This window comes from Diabrotica undecimpunctata, chromosome 6 (assembly GCF_040954645.1).
Source record: "Diabrotica undecimpunctata isolate CICGRU chromosome 6, icDiaUnde3, whole genome shotgun sequence".
Taxonomy (NCBI): domain Eukaryota; kingdom Metazoa; phylum Arthropoda; class Insecta; order Coleoptera; family Chrysomelidae; genus Diabrotica; species Diabrotica undecimpunctata.
Window position 1 is genome coordinate 134,003,597 of NC_092808.1, and position 22,186 is coordinate 134,025,782.

Genomic DNA, 22,186 nt, shown 5'->3' on the forward strand with positions numbered 1-22,186 from the left:
TTTTAGATAAAGGATTTTTACCCGTATACACACGCTTCACACATGTTTGCCTAGTAAAAGCACTGATGATTGAATAGTCATTCCGAAAAGGTTCTGAGATGTAGCCCGAAAGGGTTCTTTTAAATGAATATACCTTTTTATAAAAGATATTTTAATTAAAATTTTTGTGAGTTATGGTATACAGCTGTATACAGGAAATTCATATTTCGTGTGGATTTTAAAATCTATTTGGTGTTGGAAGGCTGTGTTTATCTCGTAGAAGTCATATCAAATTTCATATTTACTGTACTGGCATTTAATCTTGCAACAATGATGCGATCATTAACTGTTCTGTACTGCTTTAGTGTTTTAAAGATTGTTTGTTAATTACCACAGCTACACCGTGTTTGGATAAGATATCATACCCAGAGAGGTAAATATCATTGTGATTCAAATAAGGTAAAGTGCCACTTATCTGTCCAATGGGTTTTTGATAGACCTACTATAGTATTTCATGTGATTCTATTCCATCACATTCAGTGTTATTGTTTCCAGCAGACCACGAATGTTTCTGATACCTATTTTAACCTTGTTCCAAATTTTCATTCTGGATGCCTTCTTTCCATGGCATGCCTGGTCTCCTATACCACCATGGCCGATAGCTCAATTTTCTCTAAGATACATGGACTTTGATTGACACCGATTGCTAGTTGGTCGCCCAGCAAATTACTCTCCCGATTACTCATAACTATGCGTCTTAACTTGGTACTGACAATCACTGTTGCCCTTCGTAAGAAGTGTTTAAAGTTCGCATAATACGTATCTCCAAAGTCAACGATATGTTACAAATCTTAGTAGAATGTGTATCAATAAACTGAACAGTTTGCTAAAAAATATATTAAAATTATTTTTATATACAAGCAATAGAAAAATCTTATAGTCTTACAATTACGTACACTAACTTTAAATTATTAACTGAAAAATAAATAACTAAAACAACACTGATTTTTCTTGCTACCTTATAAGACGTAAATACAATGACACTAGGTGTAGATATTTGAAAACAACTTCACAATAATTTCAAAATTAAAGCTCAGAAATTTTGAAAAGCATTATCCATTATTTTTGATAAGTACTCTCATAAGAAACAATCATGCGTGGACAGCCTGAACATTAGCAACAATATCATTAGTTAAAATTATATTAGAAGAAGCTATCACGTTATCATCCATCGGTTATAACACAAAAATTCAAAAACACCAAAAAAGAAAAGATCTACTGGGAAAATATAGTTGCGGAACTGAATTAATATCAAAATATTATTTTAGTTTAACCCCAAACACGAGTTAAAACATTAGGTACAAATTTGATTGAGAACTGATGAAATCAATGGGCGTGGATAAGAGTTAACGGTCCTAGAATGTGCTAGCACGTTAATGACGATTTATGGCCAAGCATTATATCTTAGAGAACGTGTATCTAAGAGAAGTGTTTCCAAACAATTTGATGTTGATAAATTAATTATAGGAAGATATTGAAAATGCTTGAGAAGAGCTGGTAGCTTCTTATGACATGATGAATTCAATTTTGTTCATGCCAAGAAGATTGGAAATATTTGTGGGAGTCAAGGGCACTGCAATAAAGTATTGACGATACTAATAAAAGCAACATGATTTGTAACATGGTGCAGAGTACGATAAAAGCGATGCATTACCACCTATTTTTAGCCTGTACATACTTCAGAAATAATGGTGAGAAAAGATGCAAAAACTGAGTGTAATATTTGTCAACCGAAATATTGTAAAGGCGGCTACTCATTTTGTGGCACTTACGCGGGACTTTATATGAAGTTTCTCGTATACTTGACGTATATTCGATACACTAAGCAATCATTTTCGAGTAAATGTAGTTTACCGACTACGGACGGCAAAAGTAAAAGTAGCACTTCGAATTTCATGTCATCTTCATACACACTACTTGATATTTGACAAGTACATTCTTGTTGAGCGCAGTGTAATGAGTAGCTGCCTTAAGGCTGTTTTAGCAGTCCAAGCACACTGCGATTTGAAATGGGCGTATCACTTACTTTTCTACACTGCTTACGCGAGACCATCTTTACTCAGTGCCGACGGCCGACGGGTAGTTTAATGACAACAAATACATTATTCTCCATTCAAATTAGTTTTAACACGAACTAACTGACCGTACGTTCATGAGATTTGATGTCACGAAGGCGATAACGATGAAACTAAGCGCCAATGATGAGTAACACGTTTCACTATTAGATTTCAGTATTTTTTAGCAATTTTCTTTAAAGTTGGAACACGCTTTTCTCGATTATTACTGGACACAGAAAAGTGAAACAAAAATCAACGATTACAGAAAAAAAAAACTCTTTCGAGTGATGGGCGTAAAAAGTTTGGTTATAATAGAACGTTAAACAGTATATTCCAATTTTTCAACAGAAGTTTAAAAAAAATAAAAAAAGTAAAACCATCAGTTTAAAGGCAACATAATTTCGAATAACGTGACCAAATTTCGAGACATTTTGTCGGTAAATAACAGAGAAAACACTGTCCCTAGGTTTTGGTGCACCGATAAAACAGCCTTAAGGTTAACAGTTAACACTCATTAAATCTAAACCAAGGCAAAGATAAAGGAAATTAAAACAAGAAATTCTGTCCAGCCCAATGATTGTGATGTTTCCAAAAAAGTAAAGGAACTGAGAACTAGATAACAAAATCGAAATAAATTTAATTTAGACTAAAGCAGGATAAAAAGTAGCTTTTCGACGAGTTGATTGGAATCTGATTTTTACCGCAGTGTCATGGTGTAGGACAATACAAATCGGTCTAGTAAAAGATAGATCCAGCAAGGAAAATTATAGATGCAGTTGAAGTGGAACCCTTTTCGAGAAGTAAAAAGACGACTAGAATACCAATACAACTATAAAAGAATGAGGATAAGTAAGATAAGTTATTAGCAATGGCCGAAAATGCAAAAGGTGGTACTGCAAACGCCAGATAGGAAGATCTAACCTCGCGCATGTGGCGTGTGCCGACTGTATCCGAAGAGGTGGACAGTGGCGTGATTATTCTTTTTATATAATTAACGGTACCGAATAGTTACCGCTACGCTACTGACAGCGTGAATAAATATGTAAACAAGGCGCTCGAATCGAATCGGTACGAAAATAAGGATTTGCGCTGGATCTTCGTAACTGGCGCCTAGTGTATGAAGGAAGTAAAGAGAAAACTAAATAGGAAATGAGCAAAGAGGCCCATAGAAAATAGAAAGAAAGTAAAACTGATGACAAGATGGCTAGAAAAGGTTGATTTAAAAGAAGTAGGTTTCTTGGACTAGTGAGGGGACGCAGAACGCAGCGGTATAAAGAGCTAATCGTGGACCTCGAGAAGTAAAGCTCCTCTACGCACTGTTAATATTCACGCATGTTCACGTCATCTGGTGAAATTCATAGCATTTTACCAAAAGTGTGGTAAAGACTTGTGAACAATTTTACAAATGTTTGTATGGCTGAAAATTCCTTTTTTAAAGTGACCATGCAACTCTGAAGTGGCTTCTACAATTACGTAATTCAGAAGGTCAAATGACAAGATGGCTAGAATGATTTCAAGAATATGATATACAGCACCGAGGCCAACCAATCCATTTAAATACCGATGCCATGCAGCGCTAATGGTGGCCACTCTGTAAAATTGAAGGAATGAATTTTCCATGTGCGACGAACCAAACAATTCTTCTTCTAAATGTTCCTATCATCTATAGATGTTGGCGACCACATTGACCCATCTTATGCTATTCACAGCAGCTCGAAATAGATCCTAACCAAACAATACAAGATGTCAAAGAAAATATTCATGGCTAAAACGAGTCCTAGACTAGAAGTGTAGAAGATGAAAGCCCAACTGTCTATAGTCTAGAAGTTAATGCATAATGAATCCAATGAAATTGCTTGGTACTAAAAGATGATCTGTATAGAACCTTTTAAAAAGACTACAGTACGAAATCTGAGTTAGAGCTTTTTCTATCTTTTTCTATCTAAAAGTAAAGTATCACAAATATTGGGTCAGTTACATAACGGTGCATCAGGTAAACAATTTGACATTACGAAGGCTTTACAAAAGGTTCGAGTACCGTTGTGTGATACGAGATACGAGTCTACAAAACTGGATGTGAAACTTGAGTATTGACTCAAAAATCTGTAAACTACGTGGACATATTTTGAAAGGTACTGAGACGAATACTTGGTGCTATAAATGAGAAGAAAGGTGGCGAATCAGATACAATTATTATAATGTATAAAAAGAACCCGTTACTCCCTGCTGCAGTCTATATTGCTAGGTAAAGTCAAAGGTAAGCGCGGACCCGGTAGAAGGAGAATATCATGGCTGCGGAATTTAAGAACATGGTGTAAGAAAACCTCAACGCAGCTGTTTCGTGCCGCAGCTAGCAAGGTCATGATTGCCAATATGATTTCCAACATCCGAAACGGATAGGAACCAGAAGAAGAAGAATAAAAAGAACCACCTTTATCTCAGTGTATTGGCCTAGAGCGTCTTCAATGGCCAAGTCACGTATTTAGGATGGAAGAAAACAGGCTTCCAAAAAAAGCTGTTGAATGCAAGACTGCAGGGGAAGAGACCTATTAAAAGACCAAGAAAGCGATGGGAGGATAATGTTAATGAGGACGCAAGAAATCTCCTTGGCAGTCGATCGTGGAGGAGAATGGCTACAGACAGTAAAGGATAGAGAGTTTGCTATGGGAGTCCAGGGCTCGAATTGTCTGTAGAGCTATAGGATGGATGGACCGTGGTGTGTAATTATAACATACGAAAATTAGGTTTGCCAATGATGTTGAAAAAACTGGGAATGAGAATCATGATTAAAGTGATTTTTCGAGAGATTTGCATACAAATTACCCTCTGTTGGTGTGTACAAAGGACTTATGTAGATTTGAACATAACTGTTGCTTTCGCTACTAAGAAAAGATGTCAAGAATTACTGTTGTGTACAGTCAGATCTAAAAGGGTACAGTGTAACCTAAGACGTACATTCTAGAAATCATCACCCAGTCCGCGGCAAACGCTCACAAGCAGATCCCGAAACTTCTACGTGACTTATGAACTGTCAATCCTATATAGACGACCTCTTTCTACATATTTTTGTACGAAACTATAATTATATAGCATATAATTGGTTATTGCAATTATTCTGTATTTTCAAATTAAGGAACAATTGTAGATTTAAATAAAAGTTGAAAATAAAAAAGTGTATATAAATAGAAAGTCTGTAAAATAAAATTAACGTTATCATATTTTTGTTCTCAAGATATCCCCTCTCCGATACTCTTATAAGGCATAAAGAGTGCGACAAGAAGAATTCCCCTCTAATAACATTATTGGTCAAAACCAAACTTAAAAAACGAATTTCCAGTGAAAAATCCCAAGACAACCAAAAGTGGCTCACATTTTAATTGCACCGACTGCACAAACAATAAATTTCTGGGAATCATTTTATAAGGTTTTCATCTTACATATCTTAATAGATAAATGCAAACTAAAAATTCCTGATGTTGAATTTATAACAAATGATCAAATTCGATTAAAAAGAATCACTAAAACTAATATTTCTGAATCCCTGTGTCGGGTAATTATGTCTCACGGGAGTTTCCCTACTCCTTACAGCTTTGTAGCATTTGTATAATAAAAATACAAATATTAAAAATATAAAATACACATTAATGTTATATCCAAATAGCCACATGATGAACGCTCCAAAAAATAGATACCCTAAAAACGTATAGTTTGCTAAAAATCGTAAGCTGAGTCGCGGGGGAAGATTGCTGCTAATTCTGGGAGATCCTGGAATGCTCTTGTCGTACCTGTAAATAAGTAAATAGGTAAAGATAATGAAGTTAAATTGATATAATATATATATATATATATATATATATATATATATATATATATATATATATATATACTGTAACAGTTTCAAAAGTTTCACGTCATCTATTCGCCGAGTGCTTTTAATTACCTCAAGGACCCTACCGTAATTCCTAACATATCCGATAGATGAGAGCGTTCGTTAATTCGTCTCGATTCCCGAGCGAAAGTCTCTGGCATCCATCTTTTATCTCCTAGAACGTCAAACAGTTAAGACGTTATTTTGTTTAAGGGGCCTCTTAAAGAGGTAAGTCGAAAAATTCCTTTTCTTTTATATATTTTCAGACAAATATTTATTTTTAGACCCTTATCGGGGAGCCTTGAATGTTGCTAAGATATGTTTATTTGACCCGAGGTTATATATGTATGGATTTATGATATGGTGTTCTTAAACTCAACCCTGTATCTCTTTATGGTGTATGGTATGTTAGTATTAAATAGACTTCGTTCAGCCAACTACTTAGAGGGTAAAAAGAAATAAAATATATCCTTTTCACCATATAATCACCAGCAGTTGGATAAATCAGGTTGTACCGATTTCTATCATATTTTTTTGAACAAGTGAAGATTATATACGAACTAAATAATAGTGAGGCGCTTTCTTATTGATATTTTGATTACAATAGATATTCTACATAATAAATAACTGTATTTTTATGTGAACGAATTTCGAAATTTGGGATAAAGTATAATTTTATTTTCATACATTGCTCATTCATACTGTAATGCCATGATATTAAATGTTTGGCGACTTTGGCGACCTGGCCTTTAATATTTGTATACCAATTTTTTTGCATGAAGGTTACAATACAACTGTATATAAACCGCAGTTACAAAACAACGTGATTAAGGTGCATGGAAAAGAGGTCCAGGAACATAGGAAGAAGAATACTAAACAAACTTGACCACTACAGGTCTTTTTTGGGCAGCAGTCAACAAAGTCAAAATAGCCATGTTAGATTCTTTCTTGCTGATTACAAAAAATAAAAATACACATTGGAACAACTATATATATTGGGAATACAGCAAGTACGTGGATTTTTACACAAATATTGTCAATAAAACGTACACATTACGTACTTAGAAGTCATATATATAGAAGAAATCAATTCCATTAGAAAAACTGTTGCATAATACTACTTTTTTGTCATGGTGGATGAAAAATCAGATTATTCTGGTTTATATATTGTGTATAATGTGTTTATTGGTGTGTTACATGAGAACATAAAATGTAAGCGTTTTTGATCGCTTCTCAGCAATTGGAAAAGAAACGAGCGTGTTATAAGAGGAATATAGGAAATTTTAAGTAAATTTCTTCGACCTGAACATGTTCCTGCTGAAAAATGTATTCTTTTTGTAACAGATGATGCCTTGCCTTATGTTCTTGCTTATTTCATAAATATTTTGCTCGTTCTAGCAAAATTTTGTGCATATATAAGTTTCTGTTCCGGTCTTTACTGATAAAAATATGTAAAACACACCCAAATTGAATACTGTTTAGTTTCTGTACTAGCGGACCAACTCGACATCGAGTTTTTTAAATGAAATTTTTATTTTGCGAGAAAAATTAAGAGATCAATACAAACAATATAAGCAAGAATATACATAACATTCATCAATAATAATGCAAGTAAAAAAAAAGTGATTATGGAAGTCGACCTCAAAACCGGAATGCAATTTTTAGTTCATCAAATGTCGACATGGATATCATTTAGCAGTTAATTTTGCATGCTGATCACGAATCCGGTGTCAGATTTGCTCTATCTTGACGTTTTATGCGCGTTTCGGGTCACTTCCGGTGTCGGATCGCAACCGGAAGTACATATTTAGATTCGTCTCGACGAGACCTTTCGATCCATATATACATTGTGGGGTCTAAAACTTAAAGTAAATTTTAACTTCCGGTCATCTCAAAACCGGAAGTGAATTTTTGTACCAAAAGTATATCTTGACAATCTCATACGTAATACTAATAATATTCCGAAAAAATATTTTAATTATCTAATATGGTTTTTGAGTAAAGTGGTGGACAAGAAAAGGGCTTAGCGTTTTAGTATATAAGATAATCTTTACTTATTTCTTACCTGTAAATTGTAATTGGTGAACACAGAATTTCTCTAGATAATCTACCGACGAAAGCAGTGCTGTGATAAAGTTGATAAAATGTTGGTCCATACTGAAACATAAAAATACAGTTTTTACATGTAAATAAATGCAAGCAAGCATTATGATAACAACGAAAAAAATGATGACTCATTGTGCCAATATGTTTAGCTCTACCGACTAAAGGTTAAAAGGTTATCAATTGGAACATAATATGCTCCTTTCAAAATTATTGCACGATTAGAAACATATTTCCGAAGTATCTGGGGGTCGCATTAGACAGAAAGTCGGCATTTAAAGCTCATCTAACAGAACTTGTTGCTAATTGAAATCAGAAAAAATATCCTCCACAAGCTGTGTCCTTACGTGGTGATATTCAGTTGAGACCCTACGAATATATGCACTTGGTCTGGTCTTTTCAGTAGTTGAATATGTGGCTTCTGTTTGGTCAAACACTGCCAACGAAATTGAAGTACGGCAGCATAAGATCTTACCTCGACTTACTAGCTAACATTAAAATGAAGAGGTAATGCAGGCTTTACGAGAGAGGTGTCCGAGTTACTTGATGAATTTGGTTTCGGACTATCTAACAGAGAGGAAAATTGTAATCGAAAAAGGAGTGATGGTTGATGTGACGGCTGGAGTGCCGCAGCGCTGCCTACAGGGAGAACCTTATCTTCGGTGTGCAGCGTGCATGCGGCAAGTCGAGGAATGGATGAAAATGCATGGCCTAGAACTTGCTGCGGGTAAGACCGAGGCTATAGTTGTCAAGGGACCAAGGAAAAGGGAGGGGAAAGAGAGTAGGTTCAAAGAAATACATGAGATATTTAGGTGTGACTCTGAGTCAAAACGGAAGGTGGGGAGAGCACGTAAAGACGGTGACTCAAAGAGCTGCGGGGAGATCCGCCGTGTTTGGGGGGATCATGCCCACCATCGGAGGGCCAAAACTAAGAGGAGGAGGGCCCTTCATTAGGCGGAGGAACGCGTACAGAAAGCAGCTTACCCGAGCAGATAGGAAGAGTCTGTTGAACAGTCTCTGCCGAGGCGCTGGGAGTTATCTTCGGTGTATTCCGATGCACGTGCTAGTGAAGGAAAGAGGAAGAATATACGAGGAAACAAATGAAGACATAATAACAAGGAGGAGATGAGAAGGGTGGCGCAGAGGACGAAGTCGCTGACGTGAATAAGAGATCGGGTGAATGCTGTGCCGACGGTGCGTCGGCGCATTTTTTTTTAGCGGCGATGGTGTCCAAATAACTCCTGAATGCGGTCTCGGCTATCATCGTGGCCACTCTGGAGGAATCCTGCATAACCAAGGCTGGAAGGTTCTGTCCACCTTCTATGACCAAGGTATGTTTCGAACATTTTGACCACCCCCCTCATAAAAGACGAAAAAAAAAACTAACTGGTTAACTGTCTTAAGGCATGCTCCTCCACATGATCTATAACGAAAACGTGCTCTAAGGAAGGAATTCAAAATAACACTCCCAAACTGGTGTTGCATTAAGATCAAAGAGCGCTTGGACGGCAAATACCCTAGACATTCCCCCTATTAATATCCAAACAACTATCTTAGACAAAGTTCGATATTGTCACTCCCTGGTAGACGAAACAATTGCAGAAATCATCTACACAAATCTCGAATCTACCATGTATAACACAAAACCACCTGACTTTGTACTCTCAAGAAAAGCATGAACACGTCTCAATACAGTTCGAACAAGCCATGGAAAATGTGCAGGCTTCCTAAACAAGAAGGATAAGCTACAATCTCCCATGTGCGACGACTGTGGAGCTGCAAGACAAACAGTACAACATTTAGTGCAGGAGTGCCAACTCAGAGGTTACGAAGGCAACCACAAGAATTTTTTGCTCGCTAACGTACTTGTTTATACAACTTTGTGTTATCTTTTTTCTTTTACTATTTTTTGTTTTTTATGTATTGTAATTTTAAGATATGTTTTGGTTGCAGATTTTAGTGCTTTTGCATTAAGCTAAATATATCCTTATGTAAAATATACAACTCGATCAGCAACATGTTCTTCAAATGGGGCTACGGCCGAAATTTAGAATTGGTCTCCTGTAATGCGCGTCACGTCGACATGTTTGGACGTTCATAAACTTTTCCTCATCACGAATTATAAATAGAAAGTCAACTGTCTAGTTGTTACGTCCCTCCATACATATTCTAATTTTTTTATTAAGTATTTCTTATTATTTTATTTTTACATTTAATTCTTTAATTAACGGTTATGTATGTCTTACATAAGTAAACTAATACGGTCCTGTACGCACCGCCCCTATGAGACTTAAGGGAAGCGAAGCTACTTCGGACTACACGCACCTCAGTCTTGTATAGATCAGCGCGATAAACATTCCAGTTTTTTGTGTAAACTCAACCACGCAACTTTAAGAAGATTCTGCCCCCTGGATTCCCCCAGTGCACTGAGGAAGAAGCAGAAGTGTTAGTTCAACATCACAGGTACCGCAATTTGATTGCATACACACACAATATTAATATTAATTGATAAATTTTACATGTAACTTATTTTCGTATAAAAATAATACCCGTTAAATAAACATTATGAATAAGTGTTTACTCTTATAGTAATTTACATTTGTACACTAGTTGTTGTGGATTATTTGATATATTAGTAGTAATATATAGAACAAAATAAAAAATATTCCCTATATCGACCATTAGTGTAAAATTTAATATTTAACTATTTTACTTACGATTTCGTTGAGTTTTTGGGAAATCTGGTATAGAGTTCGAACCAAAAAGGCATTTTCATAACTTTGTATTGGTCTGAGATCTGGATCGCCTTCGTATTTAATATTTTTTACGCGAGCTCGTATTCTTTCTGGTGTTAAAAACAAGTAATCATTCGAAGTATTCATGGTGACGGGAGTTACATTCAACGGTTCATATTCTCTTTCGGTAATCTGAAACGTAAATTTGGTTAAAAATAATATTTAATAAAATAATGTGAACTAATGTGTAAATGATGGTTGATGCAAAACAATTATTTATTTATTATTCTAGTATGTATTGTGTACATTATTGACTATTGTATGCGTGAAATTACAGTAAGAGCTATAAAATCTTTGTTTCGCTTGCAGAATTGTTGCTTTATTCTTCTTATTGCTCCGTCTCCTTTTGAAGGTTGGCGATCCAAATGGCAACTGTAGCTTTGGAAACTGCCGCACGAAAGATTTCTGTGGATGAGCGGTCAAACCATCTTCTCAGGTCTTTCAGCCACGAGTTCTGGCGTCCTCCCACTGATCATTTGCTCTGCACTTTACCTTTCAATATGATTTGGAGTAATTCATATCTTTCGCCTCTCAACACATGACCCAAGCATTGTATTTATCTCTCTTTAATTATGCTGAGTAATTCTTTTTGTTCACTCATGCGCCGAAGTACCTCACCATTGGTAACTTTTTGTATCCATGGAATTCTCAGCATCTGTCTGTATATATACATTTCAAAGACATCTATTTTTTTTCTGTTTCAGAGTCCATTGTCCAACTTTCACAGCCATACAGCAAAAACATGTTGCTTTCGGAAATTTTATAATATTGATCTCCTTGAAGTTGGGAGAATCGTTTGTTAAGTCGTTCCTAGAGATTCTTTAACAAGTGGCATATTTGTTCTCAACTAATTTTAGCGTTTTAAGAAAGTTTCTTCGTCTCGTCCCTTTAAAATCTTTACAATTTTAAATAGTAATAAAAACATATGATGGCCATTTTGTGCCACTTTGTGTGCCAATTTATCCAATTTTTGTGGATATTTTGTGCCACCTGCTATTCAACAGGTCAACTATTTTGCTATGGAAATGTGATTTGAGATCTGTCGCTGGAGTTTTTGGGGAATCTTAATAGTTGCGTCCTCTAAGGGTTCTCGTGCATATTTATCTGCCATATCGTTTCCCATGGTTCCAATATGAGATGGCACCCAGAGGAAAGCAATGTTTCTGTGATTTAGATTGTACAATTCTTGTCTAATGAGTTTGGCCAGAGGATGGGAAGAATATATTTTAGAGATGATTTCTAGATAATATAATGTGTCTGTAATTATTAGGAAGCTAGTATGATATTTATATTTATACGAAAATGGTTGCGTTTCGATTTAATTTGAGTTTCTTACCACTCCCTGACACGTGTTTCTGGGTCTTCCCGTCATCAGAGCGAGCTTGTAAGAAAACTCAAACTAAACCAAAACGCACCGACTACTCTAGCAATTATAGAAAAAATAATTACCAGAGTATGCTACTAGAGACATCTAGTGATGAAAGATGAAGTTAAATGTGTCGATAGCAATTAAAGTAAACTGTATACTCACGCTTAATCAAGCCATTAAGAGCGATGCTGGGAATATTTATATTCCACTATGCATCAACAATTTACTCATATAAATTACCATCTTTCTTGTACTCATTGCGTCGAGTAAGAACGATAAATATACGAAAATGGTTGCGTTTCGATTTAATTTGAGTTTCTTACCACTCCCTGACACGTGTTTCTGGGATTTTTTCTATAATTGCTAGAGTAGTCGGTGCGTTTTGGTTTAGTTTGAGTTTTCTTACAAGCTCGCTCTGATGACGGGAAGACCCAGAAACACGTGTCAGGGAGTGGTAAGAAACTCAAATTAAATCGAAACGCAACCATTTTCGTATATTTATCGTTCTTACTCGACGCAATGAGTACAAGAAAGATGGTAATTTATATGAGTAAATTGTTGATGCATAGTGGAATATAAATATTCCCAGCATCGCTCTTAATGGCTTGATTAAGCGTGAGTATACAGTTTACTTTAATTGCTATCGACACATTTAACTTCATATTTATATTTCTTTTGACTTTTTAGTCTTTCTTTTGGTATTATGAGCATCCCATTTCTGTTTTTTTTTATTTCAAATATTTAAAAGCAGTGGCGTTCTTTTTTTGAGGTGTTGTCTTTCCAATTCTTTGTTGTTGTTTTGTGTCTATATTTCTTGTGTTTCTCATCTATATGAACGATCGCGGCCATAATCTACCAGGACTGAGCAACGGTACCTTCGAGTCACATAGTGTATCAGCATTCAAGTTTAATTTTTAGTAATTTAGTTCACTATGTATGGTATACTTGTCAAACAAAAAACAAATCTGTACCCAAATATATAATAAATAATTCAAAATTGTTCACACTGCACCTATAACTCTCAATCATACTCACCTCATGGCTAATATTAAACATGTCCATTATATTCTGAAGGGCAACTTGTAGATGTAGAGGAACTTTTTGACGTTCCCTTAGGGTAAATTCATCGTTTGGATCCGTTCCAATGAAAAAGTACTTAATGTTACCCCAGAATCCAGAAAACATCTCTTGTTCTTCTTTTTCTTTGGCTCTGACAATGTCTTCTGCGTCCCTCACTGATTTTTTTATTTGGAAAATTAAATCGAATACCTTAAAATAAAAAGGTCGGTTAATATAAAGTAGAATATTATCTAAAGAATGTGAAAAGAGTCTATTATGTAAGAATGATACATAAGTATCCAAACAAAGGAATAATAGATGAATTATATTTGAACCTACAGCCTTTGGATTATGAAACTAAGACAGTAACATGAAATAATAACATATTACAGTGTTTTTATTCCTATAAAATAAATAATAATGGTAAAAGCGTTATACTTACTTCTGGTGCCGGTGGACAAGAAAACAACGGTTTATAACAAAAATTCGGACCTTCTAGTTCAAAAATTTTCTGTCTGACCATTGCTGACCACTTTTTCTCCGAACCACCCCTACTAATTAAAAATGTATTACTGGGAGAGGACTTCTGACTCTGAAAACTTTCCGAAAAGGTTAAATTCTGCACGGTGGTGTTGGTCGACCAGTTTGTGGTAGGTGACAATGGAGGTAAGTTGTTGACCCAATGTTTGTTGTACGAATGTGTGGGGGAGTTGTTGTTATCGACGCACTGCTCGATGTCACGTAAGAATTTAGGTAAGTTGGGTTGGTCAAAAACCTGAAAAAAAATATTTATCTCGTATTATAACTCGATAACGAACAAAGTTGGAAAATAAGAATGAATTTAAAAATTATGTTTATATGGGATTAAGTCGCAATTGATTGTAATCAAAATTACATTTTACACTGTTGTTTGACATTTCGATTTCCACTTCGGAAGTCGTTTTCAAAATTTCAAAAAAGATTATTTCAAAAAATAGTGAGGTTTGTTTTTATAACCAAAAGTTGTTTACGATTATGTTTTTTAAACTTGACGTGTGACTTAATTCTCAATTTGCCATTCATTTCCCGAATTTTTAGCTGGAAGAATGGCTATTTGCCTACAAGATCGAGGCCAAAGAAAGTTTGAAAGAAAGGCGTTTCTTTCCTAAAAAATATAAAAAGGGATTAGAATCTTTTTAAAGGAAATAATACCTACTACTTATATATAATACCTAGTACTTATATGGCAGAATGAATGGGTACCAGAAGAGTGGCTGAAGGGAATAATATGTCCATTGCATAAAAAGGGGGATCAACTGGAGTGTAAGCACTATAGAGGCATTACTCTGTTAGCATCTGCGTATAAGATCTTCGGCAATGTATTATCTGAAAGACATATTTTGCCGGATAGGCCACAATTGACGAAGTAAGTCTATAAACGTTAATCATATAAAAAAACCTTTTTTCAACCATAAAACTTCGAGTTTTTATCGAAGTTATTCAATTTCTTTGGTTATAAAAAAACGTTTCTTGGCTTATTTCAGATGCCCCTGAAGATGATCTAGGGATCGAAAGTACTTGGGCAAGATTTAATTAAACTGTGCTCGATATATGCCTTTTATCTGATCAAAGTTGATATAGTTATAGTGGACAGAAGTATGAGAGACATGGTGCAGTGTTTTATAAGGCTTGCGGACGCAGCAAGTGAATTAGGACTTGTGGTAAACGAGGAAAAAACCAAATATATTTTGGTTTCTAAAAACCCTCGAAATATCCAACAAAGAATTCAAATTAACAACCATACCTTTGAGCAAGTCAAAGAATTTACATATCTTGGATCGCTAGTAAACGCAACAAACACGACAAGCGACGAAATAAAAAGACGCATAGCAATAGCAAACAGAACTGTTCACGGCCTCCAGAGACATTTAAAAAATAAAAATATAAAACGTGCACTAAAGCTTAATATATACAGGACCTTAATAAGACCAGTTTTGATATATGGGGCTGAAACGTGGATCTTATCTCAAAATGATAAAAGACTTCTTGGTATTTTTGAGAGAAAAATTCTTAGAAAGATTTTTGGGGCCGTAAATGAAAATGGGCTATGGTGTCGAAGATACAACTTTGAACTGTATCAGTTATACACCGATCCAGATATTGTGAAATTCGTTAAAGTGCAGAGACTTAGATGGGCTGGACACATTGCTAGGATGTCAGATCACGAATACAAGAAGAGATTAACATTTTCAAAACCAGAGGGCACAAGAAGCAGAGGACGACCAAGAATGAGATGGATTGATGATGTGGAAGAAGACCTACAGATTCTAGGGGTTAGAAGATGGAGGGAAGTTGCCAGGAATCGACAGGAGTGGCGACTTCTTTGTGAGCAAGCCAAGATCCACAACGGATTGTCGAGCCACTTATGATGAATACCTACTACTCTTGGTTTAGGGAGAAACATTTATTTATTCTTAATTCACCATAAACAGTTACAAATACAAATAATAGTAACAAAATGCAAAAACAACTTACAATGGTGCTATCGGTTTATAACAAACTCTAGACGTTGGGGACACTATAAAAATTTAAATTATTATTAAATTGAAAATATCTAGATCTTTCAATGGAGACATTAAGGTCAACCTTTTTAAAACAGAACAAAACAAATTCAAAATTTATGGTTAGGTATGTACCAAATGTTCGAAGAAAATAATGCTAACTGTCATATGTCAAGATTAAATATTAAAACTTTATAAGAATAATTAATATGACAGTTAGCCAATCCCCAAAATTTATAATTTTATTTATTCCAATTTTTTAACTTGTCATGAAAGCAATTATTAATGAAAAATGTCTATTTTTACTTTGAAAAATTTTAACATAAAAAGTACCTGATATCACTGACTATTATATTTCCTTCAAAAGTTTTGGTGCTGGAACTGGATTCAAAACAACACAAATGCGTCTCACAAGCAGCAAAATGGTCTGAAATGACCAGGGCTAACAAATAGACGATGGAAGTTGGGCACTGGATTATCGGGCTTCGGGTAATAAGCTGCAATCTTCAAAGCTTGGCTTTTCAAACACTTCTTGGAACCATGTGGACCTCTTATATCGTTGTAACACTGCTTACAAATCTTCCATTTAGGACACAATACAACACATATAACAAATCGGTGATTAATTCAACAAAAATGCCACATTGCCTTTGATTTTTGTTCCACAAACAAAATCTGCCGGCTTTTTGAAGATTACACACCCGTGCTCTTTACCCGTCAAAGTTTCAAATCCAACTTAATTAACTGCACTTAAACTCCACACTGTTATTATACTACACATTTTCCCATGACAAAAGACGAAAAACGAAAAAACATTACGAATTTGATGAAAATTCGAACTAACACCGAAACCAACTACCTTTGACAGCGGCTCCACCGATAGTGATCTCATAATCTTTAAAAATCGTTCACCCAACTCGGTATAAAACAAAGCATAACAAAGCGGCATCTCGATCAAAACAAGGCAATTAAAAATTATTATACCCACACCAGAAATGTTTATATTATCAATTCCAACGATGTAAAAGGATTGAAAAAACATTTCGGTGTTTTAACATGTACGATAGGAAATAGAAGAATAAAATATAAAAATAGAGGAATAAAAAACAAGAAAATTAGAATATCTCGGACATATTACACGTGGCGAGAAATACACCTTGCTCCAACTGATTATGCAGGGAAAGATCCAAGGAAAGAGAAGCATAGGGAGGCGTAGAATGTCATGGCTGCGCAACCTGAGAGAGTGGTACGGATGTACATCAAATGAACTTTTCAGAGCAGCCGTCTCAAAAGTCCGAATAGCTATGATGATTGCCGACCTCCGCCGCGGAGATGGCACTTGAAGAAGAAGATAGGAAATAGAAATACATTTAAAATATTCTTCGGTGCTTTAATACATACAAAAGTAATAGAAATGCTGCAAGGTACCAAGCGACACCAAGGTTTCATTAACGCAATCTTGGTATGAGGGGCTCTGTTGGATGTGACCATGCGTTCCCTAACTTCTAGTAAGGTGAGGAATGGACCAGGAAGAAGCATACAAAAAGGAAGGACTAACAACTCACATATAAAAACCTTTGATTTGCTTTTAAAATATTATATAAATTTAAATTAAAGCGACATTGTAATGGGTATTTCTTTTTGGATAAATCTTTAATCATTGACATTATGTCGCTGTATTTGAAATTTACATAGCATTTGAAATGTAAATCAAAGGTTTTTATCTGTGGTTTCATTAGTCCTTTACGAATTTTAAAATTATTTTCTAAACTACATTAATACCATAATTTCTTCTTTACCTTTGCAATTCTATATAGCATCAACGACATCTTGGGGCTGATTAAATCAACTCTACCAAACCTTGGTAGCAGTTGTTGAAAAATAACTGTGTAAGAGAGTAAATTTTCAGCGATAAAGGGTATAAATTCTACATCTACCTCAGTTTGTGGAGCTGTCGCCAGATCATCAATGTATGGATTCATTTCTTTTTTATTTCTAAAAGTAGTAAAAATAGTTAAATTGATACTTGATGAAAATTCATTCTCTAAAACACTGAAAACTACTGTGTTTGTTTAATTTCTACAAATTTTCTTGATCAATTCACAAAATTCTTCACAAAAATGGAAACGCATTTTACCCAGTGAAAGTGAATACAATAGTTATACATGTGTAAAACAAGGACGGTGAGATAAGTACTTAGCCTCACAATCCAATAGCACCATTATCGCAAGAGAAATTTACTAACGTGTAGTACATTCTCGCAGATTACTACTGTCAAAATTTCAGTCGAATTGGACACGTAGGTTTTGACAGCGTGTGGAACCAACGAAATTAAATAGCGCTTGTATTCTGTGTACAGTGACTCTTCTCCTTCGATCGACGGCGACCGTCAAAAATTGGTTTACCGAGTTACAACGGCAAAATCCACGATCTTGTATTGGCAGACCGACGATTGAAAGTGCGCGAGATAGCTAAGGCAAAGGTCATATCAAGAAGCCGCATGGGTCATGTCCTGCATGAAATTTTGGGACTGAGAAAGCAGCCGGCGCGACGGATGCCATGTTTGCCCACTCCGGACAACAAGCGCAACCACGAGACCACTTAAAGCAGTGTTTAAAGCTGTTTAAGCGCAATCTAAAGGAGTTTCTGCGTCGTTTCGTGACTATTGAAGAAACATGGATTTATTGGTACACACCAGAGACTAAGCAACAGTCGAAACAGTAGTCTTTACCCGGTGAACGCGCTCCGAAGAAAGCGAAGACTGCCCTGTCGACCAAAAAGGTGAGTGCACCGTTTTCTGAGATTCACAAAGTGTGATCTACATCGACTACCTGGAGAAGAACCAAACGGCCCCAGAGCGCTACTTTGCCAAATTATTGTTCCGATTCGATCTGCTGATCAATCCACTGAACTGCTGATCAATCCACTATATTCTCCAGATTTGGCCCCATGCGATTTTTGTTTCCAAACTTTAAAAAATTCACTCACCATTTTTTGATACTCACCATTTCCTTACCATAAGTTGGAAAAATAAACAACAAAATCAAACGAATGCTGTACAAGAGCTATAACATAAAAAAGGGTTATAATACAGTAAATATAAACTAACAAACGAAGAAACATGAAAGGGACTGAATGTCCTATATAGACGGAGGAGTAACTAAATCGTGTACAAAGAGTGTTTAAAAGCAATTTATTGGAAGCCTATCTCAAACCCGTTTATGCAAGTCAAATAGAGGAAAATAAATTTTTAAAGTCGACCAAATTAGATGTGAATCTAAAATCTGAAGTTCTAGACTGATGTATTGACTGATACTGTTAAAAAATATTTATTAAATACAAATTTACCTTGATTAGAGAAAGATCGTCGAGAAATGCCAATTATTGCAAATTATTAAGTGAATTTGGTGCAAATGTAGAATCAGTAGTTTTCAATATTTATTATTTATAAACATCATAATTTATATAAAATTTGGAGTATAATACCTACATATGCTTAATAAGGTTGCTAGGTGGATATCTCCACGGTTGTATAAAAGTCAACCAAAGCTCCAAAACCAGTCTGAAGGACCCATCCAACGGCCATCGATGTATTAGGTTTCTTAAAAAGATATAAAATTTTCCTTGTATCATCGGTATAGACAATTTCTTCAATTCTCCTAAATTCGTATCATCAGCTCTTGCGCTTTGGTGAAACGAGTGCAGCTGTTTTACTAAAACCCTCACTATCCGCATGTACTCTCCAGTTGGAAGTTCATTATGTTGTAAAAATCTCTGAAACAAGTATTTTCTTTATAAATATGTACATATGGTGAAGAAAAAAGTATGATAACGCATAAAGGTGATACAATGGAATGTCACAAATCAAAACAACCAAAATCTGAGGCTCACATATCTATATACTGAAATGATATACAAACATATATTACTCTCAAATAAATTATTACCAATTTTAGATGAATAATTCCCAAGAGGAATCGCTAAGGTACTAAACAAGACCATCAAAAAGGTCTTCCCAGACGAATGGAAGCGAGGGAGATTAGTTCTTACACAAAAACCAGGCCAAGATGATGAAGACCTAAGTTTCTAACTACCATTATGTCTACTAGATGTTATAGGCAAGCTTCTGCAGCACCTTATCACTAGAAGGCTAACAGAAAAACTTAAGAAAAAGGGACAACTTTCCGATAGGCAGTATGGATTTAGGAGCAAACAATCAACAATCGATGCCATTAGTAGAGTCATACAGATCGTCTAAATAGAGTTCAGAAAAAACTGAAAATATTTTGAATACAGCTTAGTGAAGGCTAATGAGAGAACTTAGAAGCAGAGGAATTACTAAATACATTCGCACTATTTTACTAACAGAACTGTAATTGATGTAGACTCCGAAATACATGACATAACAGGCGGCGTACTCAGGGATCTGTTTTTGGGACTGTCTAAAAATAATTTATGTTAAGCTATTAATATTTAGAGTCTTAGCGTTAAGTACTATTTTTCCCGGACAGCAACCCTGTAAACTATGCGCCAAGGCAAGTACAATAAAGAACGTGTGAAAAGATTTCATCTAGCAATTCATTTTTCCACTCTATCGATCAATATTTACCACTATGATAAACCAGCGACCAATCAATTTTATTCAACAATTTAAATAAGCACCACTATTGTGGAACATCCTATACGATGGAATCCTCAGAATAAAAGTGCCAGACGACGCGAAACTAATTGCATACGCAGACTATCTGGAATTGATATTAAAAGAGCAGAACAGAAGACAGTCTGATGATGATAGCAAACACAGTACTGGAAACGATCAGCAAACAGATAAGAAAACTTGAACTCCAATTGGCGTCTCAAAAAACAGAGGCCGTGCTACTAATTGGAAAAAAGAGGTTAAATAGATCAACAAGTTTCACACCAGACGACGTAGTGATCAACCCTCACTATTGGATTCTAATTATCGAGCTACATGTCCTGTCCATTGTAGATATATTTGTTTGATTGTAATATCTTTTCCACCGAGCTGTGCTTTTATATGTTCTGTAATTCAAACTTATATAGGTAGTCCATGGCGCCAAACATTTGGCGTAGTATCGTTATTTCAAAGATATATAGACTTGGTTTTAAAAGCTAATCAAATGTTGCTTTAATGACGGCTAACATGTAGTAAAATTGATGTTTAATTTTTGAGCTTTCTCCAGAATTTGGCGTAAACTAAAAATCTGGTTGACGGCCTGGAACCAATCTGATATTTTCCTAGACAGGCTCCAGTATAGAACTTCAATATCTGATATAAATGCTTGACAATCTCCTATAGAAAGTGTAATAAAGGGTTATTTCTCGGTAGTTATTGCATGACACTTAGTTTCCGTTTTAATTTCTCTCTTTAACTTTCCTTTTTTCTATTAATTGGTGATTGAGATCCTCAGTTTACTTAGAGAAAAATGACAACAGACCTTTTTTGTTTAAAATGCCCAAAAAAACCTTAAAAAATATTTTCCAGACCAAAAAATACGATTTTTTGAATTTTATTTATTTATTTCAACGGTAGAACCATTTACAATAAAATACAACAAGTAGTAAAAATTAAAGATCATGTACAATAAACATGAAAACAATAACACAGAAACAATTAAACATTAATATTGTTCTGAAGCTATTTTCTTGTGCCATTTTAAAGTAATTACTATTTAAATGGGAATAAGCCACAATTAAAGGTTAAAGTACGTTTATTGACGTTTCAATTTCCACTTCGGAAATCGTTCTCCTAAGTGGTTTCTAGGGTTTCTTAATTTTCCCCTTCAATCCCAAAAAGTTAAGTGGCGCCCTTTTTCTATCTTATCTTATTTTTGGTAATTTTACTCATCTATCTTTTTGTTTATTTCTGTATCTTTTCTAATATATCTTATCATGATCTATCTTTATTTATTTCGTCGGTTGGACCCATTCCCGGTTCCAAAAGCTAGTTTCGAACTCACGACTCGCTCTGCACCAACCATCTGGCTGCCGTCCGCAGTGTCTCCATTGGTGACCTTTCTAGCACCATCCAAAAAAAGGTTTCCACGGTTACATTATGAGAAATGAACACATATATGGCTTATTGCAACTCATTCTACAGGGCAAGGTATTTGGAAAGAGGACCAGAGAGAAGAAGAATATCTTGACTTCAACACCTAAGGAAGTGGTTCAATACGTCTACAACCGGACTATTAATAATTAATAGCTGCAAGTAAAGGTAGGATAGCTATGCTGATCACCAACATCCGGAACGGATAGGCACCGTAAGAAGAAGAACCAAATCAGAAATATTTTTCCTACGGGAACCTGGACTATGTCGAATGTAGGTTGTTGAA

General features: G+C 35.3%; 1 protein-coding gene across 2 annotated transcripts in view; it reads right to left on the minus strand.

The window, feature by feature from the left end:
* Positions 1-866: 866 nt before the first annotated feature.
* LOC140443921 (sphingomyelin phosphodiesterase 4) overlaps positions 867-22,186 on the minus strand; it is a 32,156-nt gene continuing 10,836 nt past the window's right edge. The window contains exons 6-13 of one of the 2 annotated variants that reach the window (XR_011951279.1): positions 19,321-19,604; positions 17,630-17,825; positions 13,733-14,065; positions 13,267-13,500; positions 10,785-10,994; positions 8,030-8,121; positions 2,587-5,881; positions 867-2,007 (exon numbers count right to left, since the gene is read on the minus strand). Coding sequence is in view for 1 of the 2 variants with exons in the window: in XM_072535434.1 (XP_072391535.1) it covers positions 5,602-5,881; positions 8,030-8,121; positions 10,785-10,994; positions 13,267-13,500; positions 13,733-14,065; positions 17,630-17,825; positions 19,321-19,604 (1,629 nt within the window). In the remaining variant the exon portion in view is untranslated. Of the gene's footprint in view, positions 5,882-8,029; positions 8,122-10,784; positions 10,995-13,266; positions 13,501-13,732; positions 14,066-17,629; positions 17,826-19,320; positions 19,605-22,186 lie in introns of both variants that reach the window. The other variant, XM_072535434.1, reaches the window with a different exon arrangement.